The 21,870-nt window shown below is 42.7% G+C and overlaps 1 protein-coding gene across 1 annotated transcript in view; it reads right to left on the bottom strand.

The window, feature by feature from the left end:
* Window positions 1-10,369: 10,369 nt before the first annotated feature.
* The window catches only part of atrn (attractin), an 84,051-nt gene continuing 72,550 nt past the window's right edge, over window positions 10,370-21,870 (bottom strand). The window contains exons 27-29 of the mRNA XM_017690425.2: window positions 20,156-20,263; window positions 15,214-15,328; window positions 10,370-13,770 (exon numbers count right to left, since the gene is read on the bottom strand). Coding sequence (XP_017545914.2) covers window positions 13,646-13,770; window positions 15,214-15,328; window positions 20,156-20,263 — 348 coding nt within the window. The 3' untranslated portion in view covers window positions 10,370-13,645. The remainder of the gene's footprint in view (window positions 13,771-15,213; window positions 15,329-20,155; window positions 20,264-21,870) is intronic.

Below are 21,870 nucleotides of genomic sequence, written 5' to 3'. Positions count from 1 at the left end.
TCCTCATGTCGGTTTCTAACCGTTTGTGCAGACACATGCACATTTGTGGCCTGCTGGAGGTCATTTTGCAGGGCTCTGGCAGTGCTCCTCCTGTTCCTCCTTGCACAAAGGCGGAGGTAGTGGTCCTGCTGCTGGGTTGTTGCCCTCCTATGGCCTCCTCCACGTCTCCTGGTGTACTGGCCTGTCTCCTGGTAGCGTCTCCAGCCTCTGGACACTACGCTGACAGACACAGCAAAACTTCTTGCCACAGCTCGCATTGATGTGCCATCCTGGATGAGCTGCACTACCTGAGCCACTTGTGTGGGTTGTAGAGTCCGTCTCATGCTACCATGAGTGTGAAAGCACCACCACCATTCAAAAGTGACCAAAACATCAGCCAGAAAGCAGAAAGGTACTGAGAAGTGGTCTGTGGTCCCCACCTGCAGAACCACTCCTTTATTGAGTGTGTCTTGCTAATTGCCAATAATTTCCACCTGTTGTCTATTCCATTTGCACAACAGCTGTGAAATTGATTGTCAATCAGTGTTGCTTCCTAAGTGGACAGTTTGATTTCACAGAAAGTTTGATTTACTTGGAGTTATATTGTGTTGTTTAAGTGTTCCCTTTATTTTTTTGAGCAGTGTATGTTAATATTTGTGCAAGCCTCAATTAAAACATATGGAATGTGCTTTACAAGCTCTGTTGTTACAAGTGTTAGTTTAGTGCTAATGTACTATTGGAAACCCTGTTTTTGAACTAGCCGAGTTTAGCTTTACAGTGGAGGTTTTTTTTCCTCTTTTTTATGGAGCTCTAACATTTGTAGCCCAAATACGAGTTCTAGATCGTTGTTTGTATTAACTGTTATTTCTGTATTATTATTTAGTTAAATCCACTCAGAGGACACCAAAATGGAGGAAAAACATCAAACCAAGCATGTAAATAATACGGGAACTAGAGGTGATGATGAAAGAAATAGCCAAAAGGACAAAAATCCTCACTGAAAAATAAGATAATTGTGGGGTAATGAATGAGGATGGGCAGGTACAGCAGAGGCAGTGTCGGTGATAAATTTAGATCCTCACCTTGTCAGCTTTTACAACCTAAGACAAGTGTGAGACTGTCGTAAGGTTAAGAAAACATTTAAGAACAAAATATTTTCAAGAATAACACGTTCTTAGAATTATTCTTAGGAAAATAGTTAAGTTAAAAAAAAGATAATTCTTAAAAAGTTATGTGAAGAATAACAATTTTTCAACTTTTTTTCACTTTCATGAATCCGGCCCGTCATCTTATCTTGCGCTGCCTGTCCCTTCACCCTCTCTACCACTCCCTCAGAGAAGATCACTCTTTGTCAGCATGGACCACGCTTTACCGTAGTTAAACAAACATCACTTCACCAAATGCATATTTAACTCAAGCCAAGTTCTTGTCCAATTAAGCTGATGTGCGCCGACATGCCTGGCTGAACAGAGACATGTGAGTTTGTCTGACAGCTTCCTCTCCAAATCGTACTTTCCTGCATGGAATCTAATTGCAGCTGACTCTTCTGCAGGAGGCCATAGCGGAGAGTGGCAGCTAGCCCAGCTAACTGCTAATAAGACGGGCCAAAACCAGTCGCATTCCTTGCAGAACTTTGCAGCGATGGTCCATGAAGGTCATGGATAATTTGTCATATTTTAGAAGTGAACTGAGAGTTGTTGTGACAACTTCTCAATCCGCAGCCGTCGAAGGCGGGTAGAGATGGCAGGTCATCTGTGGGAATCGAAAGTGTGAAGTGCTAGAATTCGGACTGTATGGCATTCGGTCACTGTTAACGTGTAAATCTCACAAAAGGATCAGGTGTGAGACCAGTCGACACTTTTTTCATGAGCCTCCTGAGTGAGATTTGCAGTACATTGAACACAGCCCTGAGGCTCGCCCATTATAACGGCAGGGACAGTGGACAGGGAGTAAACAGAGCCATCCTGGGTCAGGATCGAAAAACAAAAAAACAACAAACAAACAAATAAAGCACCTTTTTTTAAACACTCATTAACTCACTTTTTAAAGGTTAGCATTTTTGCAGCTTGTGAAAACACCTGATTACAGTTTTGAATTACATTAGCTCTGACTACTGTAATTATCCTCCAATAATACATATGGGGTGTATGTATTATACCCCAAATGTGTGTTCTTTTGTTGTAACTCCTGAATCCCATTCAATATATTGCAGTTGTAGTGCTCAGTTTGTCAAAATACATATTCACACTGGATCACTAGAGTCGCTACATGACACTTTTTTTCATTTAAAATGCTATGCTACTGAGCTGAACTGTGTTGTTGAAGGCAATCAAAGCCAAGTCAATTGTGACAATGACACCATTCTAATGATCACCTGATATAATGACAAAAAATGATGATGCACTCTAAATTGTGAAAGAGCAATATGTAGTATTTTTAACTGAAAGAAGCAGCATTAAGTGTGGAGAGTAAAAAGGAACACTCTTAAATATGATGTGAGTGCTGCGTGTCACCCTGTAACATCTGCAATAGTACTTTAAAAGTCAGAGGTACCACAACCGATCTGGCAGGAGTTTTCAGACCTTGTCATATACATGGCACAAAAAGAAGGTATGACTCGATATTCTGGTCTCAAAATGCAAAAATCATCAGTATACTTATAAAGAAATGATGACAATAGAAGACTCACTCACTTACTTGGAGGACACACCCTCACCAAGTTTTGACTGAGCGCAAACATTCTTTCAATGCAGTTTCAAAGGCAGAGTTATCCTCTTGTGGGGGTTCAAAGCACAACCCACATTACAAAATGTTCTTCCACACGTTGCATGCAATTGCAACCTTTCCACCAAAAGGTCTCCAAATTCCCAAATCATACATAGTGCTGCTTTAAATGGATCTCTACCCTCTCAAATTAAATTAAGACACTCATTTCATTCTTGGCCCACAACTGCAGTGACCGTTCAGTTTTTTGCTATATGATCCACAGCAGGCAGTATTTTATGGCATTACTGACCAGCAGAGAGACGTTTGCTTAAATTAACAGCTGGTGAGCTGATTGTTCACCACTTGATTCATTTCACACATAGGTTTGCTAATGTGTGGTAACTTCTGCCTTTCAGCAAACTCCTGGAGGTATATGATAAACTATATTACTGATGCATTTTTACCACTATTCAGTAAAGCAGTATCACTCAATGTAGTACTAATGGAGGAGTAGGGATCCATTGTATTCATACCCTTATCTGTGTGCCACAAATTCTAACTGGGTTTAGTGCCGCAATTAAAAATAATAATAAATAAGGCTGCCATATGATTTCCTGGACACAAAATCTTTACCAATGTTTTCTACCTTTGTAGGACACGGACCCTTTAGTGCTTCTTACATCATACCAGAACAAAACAACTGGACTAGCTGCTTGGCGTTCCAGTGTCAGCACGATACAAGAAAAAGTAGCAAGATAGCTTGCTAACAAAACTTAGTCTTAGCCTAATTTGGTAGCCTAATTTCTCAATAAACAAGTTACCCACGCTTATGGAAACATTCCTGAATACAGTCTGAGAAATAATATACCCTGACCTTCTGAGCTTTTAAGCCTTCTTCACCCCTTCGGCTCAAATAACGCAATAAAAACGCGTTTTCAGCTTGTCCTGGCTGCCATGCACGCGCGTCTCTCCACAGCGAAGGGAGGCTTTTCCCGCTCGCGGCTTCACGAGGGAGCTTTACCTTAAATGCTGACATTTGATCGGTCAGCGGTCTTCTACTGTCCATAAGCCCCAGGTAGGAAACATGCACCGGTCCGCTGGCTTAGTACAGTCGGCACTCTGCTGACAGTTTGCCACTGGTGGTCCACCCTAGGACCACCCCAGTTATCGTCCTACAAACAAGTTCTAACTAGTTTTTCATCTCAGATTTTAAACGCACACAGTTTAATTTCTAAAATAAAAGGCGTGGACAAATATTACAAAGAACTGAGAAAAAAAATCCTATTCCTAATGTAAAATGAAGATCTTGTTGCTGACACTGTGCTGGATTAAAATGATTTACTATACTAACTCATACACTAACTGGTGGTTGGACAGTGTAGTGGCTAACACCTCTGCCTTCTACGCTGTAGACTGGGGTTCAATCCCCACCTGGGCAAACACCCAATACACTATACCAATAAGAGTCCTTGGGCAAGACTCCTAACACCGCCTTGGCCTACCTATGTAAAATGATTAAATTGTAAGTCGCTCTGGATAAGAGCGTCAGCCAAATGCCATAAATGTAAACTCACGTAGTATAACTAAAAAAGGAAGCAGGGAAAAATAAGTGAATTGGACTGTGAGCGGAGTGATGATAACTGGAATTTTGTCGAATACTCTGCGTGGGCTGGCCGGGAAACGCTGAGCCTCTTGTCAGGGACATTCAAGGTAAACAGGTCCAGTGCTGGGTTTGCAGTACACAGGTGTGTTAAATGCCTGCATAAATATATTTCTACCCCTTTCTGGAAATGTACCATGTATGAAGCCTGCAATGCAATTTTTATACAGCAGAATGGTCCAGAATCGTCAGCTGTTAGTTCTTGAAGAGGAATTCCATCAGATTTTTTTTTGTTTTGCGCCGTAGAGAAACTAACCAAGATTTCGTTGTAGTGGTGGTGATAGGAACCACGGGTTGAGATGTTAAGAATAAAAATATTTCCATCGTATAGGTCCAAAAGGGTCAGCAAACCTACATGTGTCATTAGAGGTCTTATACATAATGTTGGTGACAAAATAGTGTTAAATCTGATATTTTCATACAAAACCTCATTTAAAAAAAAAAAACAATGCCATAGGCATCAGGCAGTGCATTCACAACCATCCATCCATCCATCCATCCATCCATCCATTATCTTCCGCTTCTCCGGGGTTCGGGTCGCGGGGGCAGCATCCTAAGCAATGAAGCCCAGACCTCCCTTTCCCCAGCCACTTCCACAAGCTCTCCAAGGGGGATTCCGAGGCGCTCCCAGGCCAGCTGGGCGATATAGTCGCACCAGCGTGTCCTGGGTCTTCCCCGGGGTCTCCTCCCAGGTGGACTCGCCTGTGACACCTCCCGAGGGAGGCGTCCAGGAGGCATCCTAACCAGATGCCCGAACCACCTCAGCTGGCTCCTCTCGACGTGAAGAAGCAGCGGCTCTACTCCGAGTCCCTCCCGGATGACTGAACTTCTCACCCTATCTCTCAGGGAGAGTCCAGACACCCTGCGGAGGAAACTCATTTCGGCCGCTTGTATTCCCGATCTTATTCTTTCGGTCATTACCCAAAGCTCATGACCATAGGTGAGGGTGGGAACGTAGATCGACCGGTAAATCGAGAGCCTTGCCTTATGGCTCAGCTCTTTCTTTACCACAACAGACCGGTAAAGAGCCCGCATCACTTCAGACCCTGCACCAATCCGCCTGTCAATCTCCCGCTCCCTTGTACCATCACTCGTGAACAAGACCCCGAGATACTTGAACTCCTCCACTTGAGGCAAGAGCCTATCCCCGACCCAGAGAGGGCTCTCCACCCTTTTCCGCCTGAGAACCATGGTCTCGGATTTAGAGGTACTGATTCTCATCCCAGCCGCTTCACACTCGGCTGCAAACCGATCCAGCGAAAGCTGAAGTTCGCGGCCTGATGTCCCCAATAGGACCACATCATCTGCAAACAGCAGCGATGTGACCCTGAGGTCACCAAACCGGACACCCTCCATCCCTTGACTGCGCCTAGAAATTCTATCCATAAAAATTATGAATAGAATCGGTGACAAAGGGCAGCCCTGACGGAGTCCAACTCTCACTGGGAACAAGTCTGACTTACTGCCGGCCATGCGAACCAAACTCCTGCTTTGTTTGTACAGGGCCTGAATGGCTCGTAGCAAAGAGCCATGTACCCCGTATTCCCGAAGCACCTCCCACAGAATACCCCGGGGAACACAGTCGAATGCCTTCTCCAGATCCACAAAGCACATGTGGACTGGTTGGGCAAACTCCCATGAACCCTCCAGAATCCTGGAGAGGGTGAAGAGTTGGTCCAGTGTTCCACGACCAGGGCGGAACCCGCACTGTTCCTCCTGGATCCGAGGTTCGACTATAAGCCGGACTCTCTTCTCCAGTACCCCTGCATAGACCTTGCCAGGGAGGCTGAGGAGTGTGATTCCCCTGTAGTTGGAACACACCCTCCGGTCCCCTTTTTTAAAAAGAGGCACCACCACCCCAGTCTGCCAATCCAGTGGCACCGCCCCCGATGTCCACGCAATGTTGAAAAGGCGTGTCAGCCAAGACAGCCCCACAACATCCAGAGCCTTGAGGAACTCAGGGCGGATCTCATCCACCCCTGGAGCCTTGCCACCAAGGAGCTTCTTAACTACCTTAGCGACTTCGGCCTCAGTAATGGACAAGCCTATTCCCATGTCCCCAGACTCAGCCTCCTCACTGGAGAACGTGTCGGTGGGATTGAGAAGGCCCTCAAAGTACTCCTTCCACCGCCCAATGACGTCTTCAGTCGAAGTCAGCAGCACACCATCTCCACTATATACAGTGCTAGTGGCACACTGCTTTCCCCTTCTGAGTCGCCTGACGGTTTGCCAGAATCTTTTCGGAGCCGACTTAAAGTCACTTTCCAAGGCCTCACCAAACTCCTCCCATACACGGGTTTTTGCCTTGGCGACAACTGAAGCCGCAGATCGCTTGGCCTGTCGATACCTGCCAGCTGCCTCTGGTGTCCCACAGGCCAACCATGCCCGGTAGGACTCCTTCTTCAGCTTGATGGCATCTCTCACCTGGGGTGTCCACCACCGGGTTCGAGGATTACCGCCCCGACAGGCACCAACTACCTTACGGCCACAGCTACAGTCAGCCGCTTCAGCAATGGAGGAACGGAACATGGCCCATTCTGAGTCAATGTCCCCCACCTCCCCCGATATCTGGTCAAAGTTCTGACGGAGGTGTGAGTTGAAGATCAATCTGACAGGTTCTTCTGCTAGACGTTCCCAGCAAACCCTCACTATACGTTTGGGCTTGCCTGGTCTGACCGGCATCTTCCCCCACCACCTGATCCAACTCACCACCAGGTGGTGATCAGTTGACAGCTCAGCTCCTCTCTTTACCCGAGTGTCCAAAACACATGGCCGCAAGTCCGATGACACGACTACAAAGTCAATCATTGAACTGCGGCCTAGGGTGTCCTGGTGCCATGTGCACTTATGGACATCCTTGTGTTCAAACATGGTGTTCGTGATGGACAAACTGTGGTTTGCGCAGAAGTCCAAAAACTGAACACCACTCGGGTTCAGATCAGAGAGGCCATTCCTCCCAATCACACCCCTCCAGGTCTCACTGTCATTGCCCACATGAGCATTGAAGTCCCCCAGTAGGACAATAGAGTCTCCAGGAGGAGCACCTTCAAGCACCCTTCCCAAGGACTCTAAGAAGGCTGGGTACTCTGAACTGCTGTTCGGTGCATAAGCACAGACAACAGTCAGGACCCGTTCCCCAACCCGAAGGCGTAGGGAAGCTACCCTCTCGTCCACCGGAGAAAACCCCAACATACAGGCACCGAGTCGAGGGGCTATGAGAAAGCCCACACCTGCCCGCCGCCTCTCACCATGGGCAACTCCAGAAAAGAATAAAGTCCAGCCCCTCTCAAGGAGATTGGACCCAGATCCCAAGCTGTGTGTTGAGGTGAGCCCGACTATATCTAGCCGGTATCTCTCAACCTCGCGCACCAACTCAGGCTCTTTCCCCGCCAGTGAGGTAACGTTCCAAGTTCCAAAAGCCAATTTCAGCAACCGAGGATCAGAACGCCAAGGCCCACATCTTTGGACACTGCCCGATCCACAACGCACCGAACCCCTACTACTGCCCCTCCCATTGGTGGTGGGTCGATGGGAGGGGGGACTCATGTAACTCCTTCGGGCTGGGCCCGGCCGGGCACCATGAGTAAATGCCCGGCCACCAGACGCTCGCTGGCGAGCCCCTCCCCCAGGCCTGGCTCCAGGGTGGGGCCCCGGTAACCCTGTTCCGGGCAGGGTACACAAGTCCTGCTTTTGTGTCTTCATAGGGGTTATTATGGATCACACTTTGTCTGACCTGTCACCTAGGACCAGTTTGCCATGGGAGACCCTACCAGGAGCTTTTGCTCCAGACAACATAGCTCCTAAGATCATTCAAGCACGCAAACCCCTCCACCACGATAAGGTGGTGATCCAAGGAGAGGGCATTCACAACCATTTTCATTTAATAATTTTGTGAGGGAGCTTTTAGAGGCATTCAATGAATGTCTGGTGAATCACCAAAGTGAACAGCAGTGCAGGCAGTGCACTGGAGGCTAAACTCACACATATGCAACTTGTGATATTTAAGAAGTTTTATTTTTAAAGCTATTGGAAAGCCCCCTTGCCCACCCAACACCCTCTAATTCACACTCCGATGTGAACTTTTGACCATGCCTGCAGTTAACTATTAATGAAGTAACTGCAAAAAATGTACGAGCTTGGAGAAACCGGGATGTTTTCGCTCTGTGCTAGAAGGCCGAAGGCACGAACAGGATGTGGTAGAGTCTCATCCCAGAGAACTGTGGTGGCAAGTAGGTTAATACTCTATATTAAAAAAGGAAAGAAGAGTCTGGATCTTTCAGCTGGACTATCACATAACTTCATTTAATTGGCGATCCAAAGAATTCTGAATACAAGTGTTTTCGCTTTCAGCCACCAGAGCAAGAAAAGTAATTTGGAGTAACTAAAAGAAGCATTTGCGTGAGAAGGTTGAGGGAAACACAGACAGCATGCTTGATTTCAACATTTAATTTTTGACAAAATGTTCTATGTCATTCTTTATGTACATGTATAATTACAACTTAAGTTATAATTCTCAAGAACTTTTTTCCTTTTTTTGTACATCTCATTTGTGCTTAATTTAAGGTTTGTTCATGGTGACATTCCCCATCTCACATACAAAAAGAAACTGCGGCAAGCTCCCACTGTAAAAGCCTGGGGAAGCTCCACCTGCCAAGCAATTCATTCAACAGAAAGGGCATTCACATTACTGTCCATCATTATGTACAAAAACAAGAGCGCATCTGCAGCTACATTATACATATTAACAAACTACAGATCTCAGTATCTACAGTGATTATTGTACAGAGAAATGATGGTGGGGCTAGGGATGTGTACAATGAGGGAGGAGGAGTTCTGTTTGAGGCTTGAAACATGAACATTTTGCTTATAGGCTTCCACGCTAAGAGACCAGCTCCTTCAATGAGTGTGTTCCACCTTGTGTGTGTGCATAACTGTAGTGTCTGTGCTCCTCATATCCCTTAGATTTTTACTAATCGTGTATTGCCTAAAACAAGCTGCCCTCTTACATTCTATTGAGCAGTTGTTGAAATGGACAGACTTGCTGAGGCCTCCAGTACCCACCATGATATTGGTGCCACTTTAGCATTTTAAAGTAGCTTCACATTTGATCCATAAACCTGAAAGGCAATTTTCTGCTACAACCACACATCAGTTCCAAACTCAGCACGATTTAGCTGTGGTAGGTCTTGTCTGGTTGCGAGAGCTCTGATGGAATGCACTGTGATGTTTGTGAACACTCTGTCTCACCTCAATCATGGCTCATACAGCTCCCATCACAACAAAACTGACAAGCAGGCAATGGCAGACACATAAACCCAATCTCAATTCCACTCTTAAAGCTCTGCACACTCTGCTAGTCTCTTTATATCCAGAGCACGATACACTGTAATACGCGGCGTGACGAGTGAAAAAGAATTTGTATGGGAAAACCAGGGAGGAAGGAAACCTCAATGTCGTAAATAACTTTGGGGGACAGAAAATAAGCAGCAGAGCAGAATATTCTGCATCTGAATAGTCTCTGTTGAAGAGATCAGGAGGGTATATAGGAGTCAACTCCACTACATGCAGAATAAACACTGCTCCAAACTGGAATGTTAGCCCACGCAGGTCCATAAGGAACTTCATCAATGAGCAATTATAAGCTCTTTGAGGAGTAAATTTGGCTCCAGCTTTGGCAGTCAGAGGCCACCATTCATTAGTTTCAAATCAAAACAGCAAGTTCAAGATGTTCATTTTTAGAAGATATTTCTGAGGAGATCAGATATAAAGCAATCCTCTTCCATAAGGAAGAGGGGAGTCAAAGCTCCAAAAGAAAAAAAATATTGACCTGGTAGACCACCAAAACTGTCACCATCAGATATACAGCACTTTCATGTTTGAGAAATCAAGCTCAACTCTTGCTTCAGATCTGAAAAAAATCATAGGGGTTTCTGTCCATCCTTCCACTGTGAGAGGACAACTCAATAGTATGAGTTGGAAAGGATGTGTAGCTGTCAAGAAGCCCTTACACAGAAAAGGAAATAGACAAAAAAAAAAAGAATTCAAACAAAGAAGTTGCTGTTGTTCTTACAGTTGCCACCCCAGAGTCCAGACATCAACATCACTGAATGTGTTTGGGATTATTTGGATTGTGAGAATCATTTAATGCAACCATCATCCAAGACTGAACTTGTGAAATTGTGGAAAAATATCCCTGCAGAGTTCTTTAAAAAACTGAAAGCCCTTCTCCTGTGATGAAGGGAACAGTTGGATATGCTGAAAAAAGATTAACATTACATTGTTGAAGCTTCTGTGTAATTTTCTGTGAAATATATCAATAAACGTATAATTTGAAATGAATAACTCCTATTTAATGGCTGTTTGGACTGTTTGTCTGAATGTTGCACAGAACTGTGTGTGTTTGTGTTTATATGTATGCAGTACTGTGCAAGGCACCAAGGCTAATTTGAGACAACTTAGCTCAGCAGTAAGCATGTTTACAGTGAGAAGGTTAGAGAAAGTACCCCTGCCCCCTCCCAAAAAAAAGGAAGAAGTTGATATATTGTATCCAGATGGCTCCTCAGTACTCCAAGCTATTACATGCATTTATTCAATTCCATTGCCAGCACACCTGATTTAGCGTACTGAAGTATTTATAGTCAAATCAGATAGCTGGATGATAAGTACAATTTGATTTGAGGAGAGGTTTGGAAATGGTTAAAACAAACACATTCACATAGTAAAGCCATTACTTATTGTACTAACATTATTTGTATTTATTGTAATATTAGTATATATGTTTTTCTGAACAAATAAATGCCTGCTGAATAACCAACTTTTTAATTCTAATTTTCTCAGGTGCCTAAAACTTTTGCACAGTACTGGATACATGCACACACATGCATGAATTTATAGGTATTATCTAAGAGGACTTCTTGATTTCTACCTGGCAGAGATTTCAGAATGTCACATTTGTTCATTTCCCATCTGACCTTTAGCTCCCATTCTAAAACCTGCTCTTTAGTCATGATAATCATAATATCTAATACTTGCGCATTCAGTCAGATGCATGGGCACACACACTATAAATTTAATTGAGTAGGGCCGACCACCGAGTGAATGAGTGCAGAAAAACAACACGGTCTAAAATGGCATCTGACATTTTGAAAAACCCATAAAAACCGCTGCTCGCATTCATCAGAGGCCTTTGCCTCTGTGCTCGCAGTTCACTGTTTCTGTTTGAGACAGGAGCTAAAATGAGTCTGAGAAATGGCCTCAGATCTCAGAGGAGATACAAAGAGTGTGTGCATCTGTGTTCACAGAGAGAGCGAGAGAGGAAAATAAACTTCTACAAGCCTAAAAACTTTGCTAAAATACTCCTGATGGAAACTTAAGCAGTAAACAAGGTGCTTATCTATGTGAGAGAGGACATAAACAGGGACTTCTGTGCAAAACCGAAAAAAGATCAGTTGCATGAATGATGGCAGCCTTGCTGTGAAACTGACCCACTAAACTAGGTGCCAAAGTCCAGTCCTGGTGGTCTACAGTTCTGAAGAGACTGGTTCCAACCCTTATTTAGCACAACTGATCCAGTTAATTAAGGCCTCGAGAAGCTTGTGAATGTTAGAGCCTTTGCATTCTGATTTTTGTGATCACTGGTGGAGCCTGGATTCAAGATCTTTAGTTGAAAACCTACTCTCCATGGTGGTAGATCACCAGAACTCAACTTAAGCATCCTTGCCATAGAACTGGGGTCACCAACTAGGGTCACCTGCCTTACAACCGGGCTCACTTGAACACAAAAGGCTGGTATGACAGCAGATTCTCATTCCAATCAATTCTAAGCTGGTCTCAGTCTTTTAACAATTGACAAATTAGCAGTGTTCCAAACTCAGGACTGCAGCTGAGAAAGGTGGGCCCTTGAGGACTGCTTTACAAAGCCTGCTCATTTGTTTTATGTAATGCAAGACACTTTGTCATGTCATCAGAAAAGAGTTGGTACACAAAACGTAATGGAGGAAATACTGTTGATGTGAATGATCTGGCAAGCTGATGTGAATAATTTGTGTGAATGATGTGAATAATTTAATAGGCTATATGAAAAGGCAAAACAATTGGTCTGTAAGTGAATGCTGCCCTGCAAGCTAAAAACTGTTAGACTAACCAAATGCAGGCACCATCCAGAACAAAACCTTGTATCTCCAAAACACACACACTTTACTTTTAATACAAGTCAAAGGAACCAGACCCCCCCCAAGTGATTTTGATTTGTTTGGGTCCATTTATCATGAAATTTATACAACATGCAAAAGCCAACAGGCATATTCAAACTATGTCAAAAACTGAAAAATGACAAAAATGGAGATATTAGGTTTTGTTCAGACAGCAGCAATGTGTTACTTTCTTTTTATACAATATCTTTAACTTTCAATGGTTGGATGCATGCACAAAAGATTATGGTGACAGTAGATTGTGAAGGATACTCCGCTAGCATCCTCAAAAATGGTCAGAACATGGGCTGCATTTCTCGGCTGTACTATAAGGATGCTTCTGAATGAAACAGCCTAGGGCAACACAGCAGTCTAGAAATGCAGCCCACTTGGACGGCAGCCTAACTTTTGGAACGTAGCTGTTATGAGGTGTGTTCCTGCTTGATTGGAATAAAAAAACCTGCAGCCACACAGGCGCTTTGACGATAAGACTGGCATTCCCTGCCATAGATGTTTCATTCTCACACATGAAACACATTTACAAACCTCTAAAAATGGCCAAGCTGATGCTACAGAGATCCGTCTACAATTAGAGCCATGATTTAAGGGACACAGATGCACGTACTGTATGACCGCCCATTCTTGTGTAGGTTAGTGTGTGTGTCAGCATGTGTGTAATTTGGGTGAGTATACATGGGTAGGTACATTTGCAATAGCTATGGGCGGTCCAGCTGTGTGTTGCCACAGAGACCATGTTGCAGCAGTGCAGGGGTACCTCCTCCTGAGTGTACAAAGGGACTAAAACAACAGTAATAAGTTAAATATCATATAGCGGATGCAGGAGAGAAGTCTGTCAATCAGTCAGAGGCAAGAGAGGGCTGTCTCCTTCTGTCCACCTCTCCCTCTCTTCCTTTCCTCTTCTCTATTTGAGTACATTCCATTGGCCGGGAGAGTTTCTCTCAGTTTCTCCAAATCAGAGTTCTCGCTAGATCACACCCCTGGCTCCATTAGTGACTGTGCGACCCCCGTCATGTATATTGCATGTGTCCGTGGCTCAGTCCTGACGGAGGTCAAAGCTCAAGGGGCTGGGGCTGAGGGGTTGGGGTAAAGGTCAGATGCACGTAGCAGGCTGTGCCAACGGTTGCTGCTTGCGGTTGCGCAGCCCTCCTGATTTCTCCTTATAGCCCACACACATCTGCTGAGACACGTCCACCAGCGCACTCGCTACTGCCAGACCTGAGAGAGAGAGAGGAGAGAGTGAGAGATAGAAGAGAAAGAAAGAGCAAGAGGGAGAATGAAAAAGAAAGAGAGAGAGAAAGTTAGAGAAAGAGGGATGAGTGAGAGAGAGAGGGATAAAGAAAGATAAAGAGCAAGAGAAAGAAGGAGAGAAAGAAAAAGGAAGAGAAAGAGCAAGAGAGAGTGAGGCACACAGCGCAAGTGGTGGTGGGCGTGGGGGGGTGGGGGTTGGAGCGAAAGAGACAGAGCTTGTATAATGGCTAAAGCCAGTGGTCCGCATGATATTTTTTACAACGGACACGACCTCAATCTCGTCCAGCAAAGAGCTCTTTGTTTTTAATAGCCTACAGTCTATTAGTTTTATCTAGCATCACATTTTGAGTGTTTGTAGGGTTCTACCACATGCCAGCGGTTTTCAGGCATAATTGGTGAACATGTTTTTGTAAGCTTAAATTGCAAGTAAGTTTATAAGCAAACACTGTTGCTGATTTTTGCAAACCTTTCCCACTGTGGCTAGCCTAATGACATAATGATTTTATTTAGCACCATCAACCATCAATTACACTGACTATAACCTTGAATTCCAGATAATATAATGTCTACTGGCTTCATGTGGCCACTGTTGTGGAATCAGCCCTCCATTTTGAGGGATATTCTTCTATCAAATCACAGCCAAAAGGGCTGTATTCAGAAATGAGGAAGAAATGCACATTAACATGCACTGCCAAAAAACATTCAGGCATGCCATTTTAAAACTGGTTATCTAAGGCAAACTTGTGATCGTGTGATCTCCTACTGTCAGAGTCAGTTTGATCCAGCACATTTTTGTAAGGACATAAAATTTGTTCTCTTTAATTACATAATAATACATAAAAGGGAATGCTATACTGTGAGTTACTGGAACTGGTGTGCTGGGGTCGTAAGCAAGATCATACCAGGGCCAAGATCCTCTCGTGTATTACTGCAACTATACCACTGACAACACCGCAGCGTCATTACTGATTTTTTTTTATTGGACTATAAGACAAATATGACTCACTAAAAAAAGATTAACAAGAAAGTTTATATACATTCACTTTATCCATTTTTGGCTAGTTTGGCAAGTTCTTTTCAGTAGCTGGAGCTAATTAGGCTAACAATCACAATGTTCTAGTTAATGCTAAGGCTTTAGCCTCAAGACTCTGAAGGACATTCGCAAAGGAGCATTTCAATTAGTTTTAATTCAATTTAGCTTTAGAGTCAGTCAATCTATTTATATTCAAAATACTGACTGTTTACTACTATAAAATACTATTTAAAATGAAAGAATAAATTAATTTCTGACTGGATTTCATGGATACCAATATGCTAGCACACATTCATTTGTTGACGAAACCAAACACTTTCAGCAGCAAAATAAACTGCCTGTGGAAAAAAAGCTAGGGATTGTAAATAGACTCCCACCTGACTGTCCTGGAGTTGGAATGCCATCGGGGCCTCTGGGTAATCTGATGAAGATGGACAGCACTGCTGCCTTATTTCCGAAACATGGTTCCAACGCTATGGGCTTTGGCACAGACTACCGAAACAAAGAAAAACAAGAACAAAACAATAATTGACCATTGGCAAAAATTTTATTTATACACCCCTCAGGCAATCACAATCTTCCCTAAACGTTCCTTCCTCCATCAAGCGAGGGAAAACTCCTTAAAACAAACCTGCAGTGAGAACTACACTGGCAGTGAATTAGTCAGAATTATAAGACTAAGAAATGGTGGGTAGGTGTTGCTAAAGAATATGTAATGCCTGACAGGTGCTACCTCACCTTTAAGGTCATTTCTTCCTGAGGCTGAAAAAAGTCTTGGATTAATCTTTGTGGAAGACCAAAATCTAACATCACTGGCAAAATTATAAATAGGCAAACCTATGCTGAATTTAAGGTAAGCTAAACTTGATCTGGCTTGCTGTGTTTGTGATGTCTAGTGAGAACTTTAAGATCAACTAGATGTGCATTTCCTGAAGGAATTGCAAGAGCGCTTGAAAAGAGATGCAAGTGTGTGTGTGTGTGTGTTTCTGTGTAGGTGAACAACTCTCCCTCACACACACACACCTAAGGAGGTGATGTATGTGTTTGAGGGGGGGGAGAGTCATTCAAATTAACTGTCACTCTGTTTTTATGCAGCTCTTAGTGGAGAAGCCTTGTTTGAGTCTGATTTGCACCCTCGGAACAAACAGTCATAACTCTGGAAATATTTACTCTATAGTTTAACTAGATAGATGGTGTGAGATAAGACCCCTTGAGGATTATTTTGGTGCAATGTGTGTATTGAGAAGAAAATGTTATGACAAGTTAGACACAGAGAAAATCTTGAAATAAGCAGATTCTGATTTTGAGAAATTTACATGGGAGTGAAGGGGACAGTTTTCTGTGCCTTGTGCCAAACAAACGCTCCTAACTCTAAAGCTAACTATAATGATAAAATGGTGAGATATTTTGAGGTTTCAGAAAGGACAAGTTTCTCTACCATTTAAAACTGAAATGGAGTTTCTAGGTGAAAGTTTAAGGATTTTAAAGCAGATTCCCTGCGTGATCAGCTGTGTCTGAGACTGAGTGGCCTGCTGTGACATCATCAATATGAAGTTCTGAACATTCCGCCATTCATTCTCAAGGGAGATTTTTAATTTTTAAACTTAATTTTATTAAAAACTACCAATCCGATTGACGCCAAAAATACATAGCACAAGTCACAGCGCCTAGACCTTTGAAATACAGTTTGAACAGAGTCTGTACGTTAAGTGGTTCGGGCTGTATTAATCGCAGAAAAGTGTGGAAGAAGAATAATAAGAAGTATGAGAGATAACAATAGAGTACTTTTTCAAGCACTCTAATTAGCTTGTCTTAACTCAGCTGCTGACCATTTACCGTGATCGGTAAACCAGTCAGGATAAAAAGGGCTGTACAGTTCTCACATATGTGAATTAAACATACATGCAAAGATAAACATGAACACACTTGTACTGATGCCATTCTTTCTACTGTTTCATTTAAGTTTACCGAAAGACCTTTATAAAAACAGTCTCTCAACGTATATGCTCCGACCCATAGCCCTATCATTTTAGCATTAACTCATCTGAAGGGGCAGCCTCAGTCATCAAAACCTCCTCCTTACAAGACAAACTTATCTAGTTAATGTCAAGTGACTAAACATTTTCCCTGGTTTGATTAATGTAAATGCTTTCCAGAATCTATTTTGGTTTGTTTTAAATTGACATGCATATTTTGTTCATTCTCTAACCCACATGTTGTAAAGCCAGTTTATTTTGACTATAAAATGTTTTAAATGTACTCTTCTATGTGCCTCTTAGGTTTTCTCTATACTACTTTCTCTCTCTCTCACACACACACAAACACACACAGGCAGACATTAGGGCTCATGAATACATTCTAAAATGGGTCAATATAAGTTTAATTACCGTGGTCTCTCCAGTCAGAGACCGTATGTGAGCGTATGTAATCCCTGGCCAGGGTAAAAAGCCAACCCCCCTCTTCCACTCTTGGCACAACTTCAGTCTCACACTCACTAAACTCATTCCAACACTGACCCATTTTATCATTTATTCTGCCCCCAGTCCCCAAGGCTTACTTGCCAGCCCATACACACACATATAAATGCATATTAGTGTGCATTCTCCCACTGTTTAAGAACACACTCTGTTCCCCTGTCTTTCCACCCTTTAAGCCACTTCTTATCCTATTTTAGTCTGCTCTCCCTCTCTCTCTTTCTCACTAAATGCAAGAGGAAAACCTTGTTTATCTCCTCAGCCCTCCCACTACGTGCACACATACACACATGTGCACACACACACACTTCAAATTCTGGGGGTGACAGTAAAAGAAGAAACACCTCATAAAATTCAATTACAGCCTCAGAGACAAACTGTGTCTGGGAATGGAACTCTGTGTGTGTGTATGTGTGGGTCCATTCTGTTTTTTAGCTTGGGAGATTATCTGAGGCAACCAGACTGAGCCAGCAAAACACAGGTTCTGTTTAATTAACTCTTACAAATAAAGGGGAGGGAGGGGAGGGGGAGAGAAAGAGAGAAAGAGACAGAGAAGAATGGAAATTAGGCCTACAGAGAGGGGAGTGGAACTCACTGGGTCTGCAACAAGTCTAACATTAAGTCTTCTAAAGCATTAAAGGAGGCCTAAGAAAAACCCAGGAGTTTAAGAAAACAGCAAGAGAATCTTAGTGATATTGGAGGTGCCTGCCGATGGATCTATTATGTGGCTAGACTAAAGGCAATGGTTTTTTTTGAGGGAGATAAATTAGCCAAAGGTTTGAGCATTATGTTGGACATGTAAATCCTGCTAAAAGTATTAGATTGACAAATATTTTTTGTAGTTTTGGCTCTTATACCATCTTTAAGGTTCATTTTCCAATAATTTTACCAGGTGATCGAGTAGAGTATTAACTAGTCTTGATGTTGACAGGTACTCAAATACTTGGTAAACTATTCAAAGTACCAGTTTTATATTCCGTAATCACTATTTAGGTTCACGTTCATTTTCATCAAAAACACACTGCTTTAAGCCCAAACCCATTTCTTCTTTTTACCCCTACCCCTTTTTACCCCCTACACCCTAACTCCTTGGATCGGAGTTACAAGAGGTAATGCTTGAAATCTTGCTCTACATAATGGGACAACCCTCAAACTATACTTAAAAAAAAAAAAAAATTACTTCATTCAGAGCGCTGCTCTGTAGGCGACCTAGCCCTTTAGCAACAGCAGAGAAGGGAAAACTTCAGCAACCTCACTGCTAGGCTTTAGTTACATTTAGGGCATCATATGCTTTTAAACAGGTTTGAGACAATTATTTATTATCACCCACCGCTAATTCTTTGGTGATACGAAGCTGAAGGCAGCTATTCTCCAGCTTCTTGTTTGAATTTTCCCATTTCACCTTAAACGGCACAGCAGTTACATTCTGGCGCTTCAGGCATCAATACTGCTGGTGTATTTAAGGTGGAACAGGAAAGTTAGGTAGCTAGCTACCGAGACATTAGCGCGCTATTTTTTATGCTTGTTATGAAGAAAATGAACATAATACATTGAAACTACAATAAACTAAGAAAATACAATATAATTTTTCATGGAGAAAATACTAATGTGGGGTTCTTCGCTCACGCACACATCTTACTGGCTTTCAATTTTTTTTCACAACACTCCATTTGGCCGTTTGACCACACTTCGCCTTACCCCTCTATCTCAACAAAATTTTGGGATAAGGGCTAACTGGTAGGGGCAAGGGGTGAAATGGGTTTGGGCCTTAATGTTTTAACTGGAATGTAAGCATGTATATTTTCCTTTGCCACTCAAACACAAGTTCTTTAATATAGGCGTGTTGTCAAGGACATGTAGTTAAGAATGTGACTGAGAAGGCAGAGACAGCGCAGCTATATTGCCAACTAGTCTTGCTGATGTTAACTATGTTGAGAAACAGTGAAAACATGTTTCTCAGAGGTCAGCTAGCTACCTGAGAAAGCATTCTGCTCCACATTGCAGCATATGGGAAAGAAAGCTTCCAAGTGTCACTTGTTTCTTTCTTCCTACCACTTGCTCCATTTTACTGACACCCTCTTGTCTCCTCTGTGAGATTATATGCTATTTGTATTTGTCTGAAATCTTTACAGTGGGGGCATGAATATATGTGAAGGAAAGGGAAAGGGAGAGAGAAAGAGAGAGAGAGAGAGAGAACATGGAAGAAAGGTAAATCTAAATTGAATCTGTGCTTCGGGGCTGTGTCTAGTATCCTGGGAGAAAACGTAGGGAGTTCCAATGAAAACAGAGAAGATGAAACATAAAAAGATATACACACTTTGCCTATGAACACAAACACACACAAACATACATATACACACACACACACACACACACACACACACACACACACACACACACACACACACACACACACACATATATATATATATATATATATATATATATATATATATATATATATATATATGCGCATGTGTCTACACACACACACACAAACACACAAAAACATTGAGATCAGATCTAGCTGTATTCAAGTGTGCTGATGTACTGGTACACACATGGAGTGAATGCTCAGTACTTTTCCACTGTTGTTTCCCAAACAGTTTGAGTGGAGCTCACACCCTGAAAGGAACCAAGTCGTGAAGCTACAGGACACACTAAAAGCTGTGGAGAATGGACATTTTTGTGGTCAGCTTTGGAACAACGTAAAATGGCCTCCGCGGCCAGCTGACTCAGCTTGTTAATCAAGATGTGTGGTGATGTCCAGTCTTATGAAAAATGCCGTCATTAACACACTCTCAGGCCCAGCCATGATGGTCACTGTCCAGAAGGTCACACTCACCTTCACGTTTCCACCAATCAGGTCAGGTGGCTCCTCGTCCGTCTCCAAGGCAACGTTGATGGTGGCGAACGGCCGACTGGCCATCTGCTGCATCTCTCGCAGGAGTTGCTGAGGAAGTGGAGAAGGAGAAATATAATGGCAGCAGTTTCACAAACACATACATAAACACACAGATGCTCCACTACTTACACTGACTAGAGTTTAGAATAAAACCAAAACTATTACACTGAATCGTAAACACTAACAAGCTTGCTATATGTGCACATATACACAGTGGGATCTTTTAACAGTCAGTTTTTAAAACTTGGCTTTCATCCAGATAGTGACAGAGAAGCAGACAGAGCCCTTCTCGCCACAAATCACTTAGTTAGAATTGTCTGACTGCTTGACTTGTGTGGTATGCCTGCAAGCTCTTCCCATCCTAATACAGAGAGGTTTTCACAGATGGAAGACCAAGAAGAGAGCAACTGTATCATTCTGTCTCATAGTGCACATCTCAAACAATATGTCAAAGGACATATTTACAGATATGCTTAAAATACTGACCAGACAGAGATACAAGAAATTAGGCCTATAGATACAAAGTATACTGGGCTGGAATTGTGACCACTGAGAACTGACAATCAGCCAGCAAAGCATTGTTTAACTAACACTCTTAGAATATTAACTGAAATCTAAAATCTAAACCTAAAATTATATTAGCAGATATTAGTTTCAAGAATTTTTTATCCCCCTAAAATCAATATCAGCCACAAAACAATCATATCAGTCTGGCTCTACTATGGATGCACTTCACACAGACCTCAGAGACTCCTTTTTCAAACCACATCACTCGGTGCCATGCAAGGATAGTGGTTCAGCGGGACACCTCACATGCTATCAGAGAATCAGTTCTTTTAAGCATTTATTTTGGTATTCTGAATCATCAGACAAGCTCATATTGAAGATAAAATGCCAGTCCATTAATTTAAACATGTACAATTCAGTTTCTGACTGGCTAGTCCTGCCCCTCAAATGAGGCTGCATTACACCATAGTTGGCATACTGTACAAACTACGTGCATAGAAACACAGACATAGGCTGTGCACTCACTGAACAGCTCTCTCTATCCAGTGGGTTAAGTATTTCTTAGTAATGTATTTGCCAACATGGGGTTTTGCCAAAGATATGAACAAATGATCAGTCTCCTAAACCATTCTGTCCTATTCCTTTAACTGTGCAATGTACATACCAAGCACAGAACATGCAAACACTGCTCATGAGAGACAAATGTAGGGGGATGGAACAGCCTCAAGGTAAAAACATGCTGCTGAGAAATGAATAACCTTAGGAATAAATCCTGGAATTCCTGGGTGGAAACCTGATGCCCACTGGGTACACTGAGAGAGCGTGAATATCACTAACCCAGTGGTTTTCAACCTGTGGGCCATGGTGGTACTGCTAGGGACCCATTGACCGTCAGTACTTTTATTATATTATTTAAGCACACAATATTTTTGTAATATATAGACACTTAAGCAAACAATTTTAAATGGCAAAATACATAAGTCAAATGGCTAGCTAGCTGCATTTTTTCCAGTTTAAGACAATGTTTAGTTGAATGGAACGTTTATTATACCAGTTACAGTTACACTGCATTTTATTTGCTAGGATTCAAAATAACCTGGTCAGTTAACCCCTGTTAACCTGCAGGCTTATGATTTTCCTATTATGAG

Source organism: Pygocentrus nattereri, chromosome 5 (genome assembly GCF_015220715.1).
Source record: "Pygocentrus nattereri isolate fPygNat1 chromosome 5, fPygNat1.pri, whole genome shotgun sequence".
Taxonomy (NCBI): Eukaryota; Metazoa; Chordata; class Actinopteri; order Characiformes; family Serrasalmidae; genus Pygocentrus; species Pygocentrus nattereri.
Note: the sequence above shows the minus strand (reverse complement) of the source record. Positions and strands in the feature narration are given on the sequence as shown.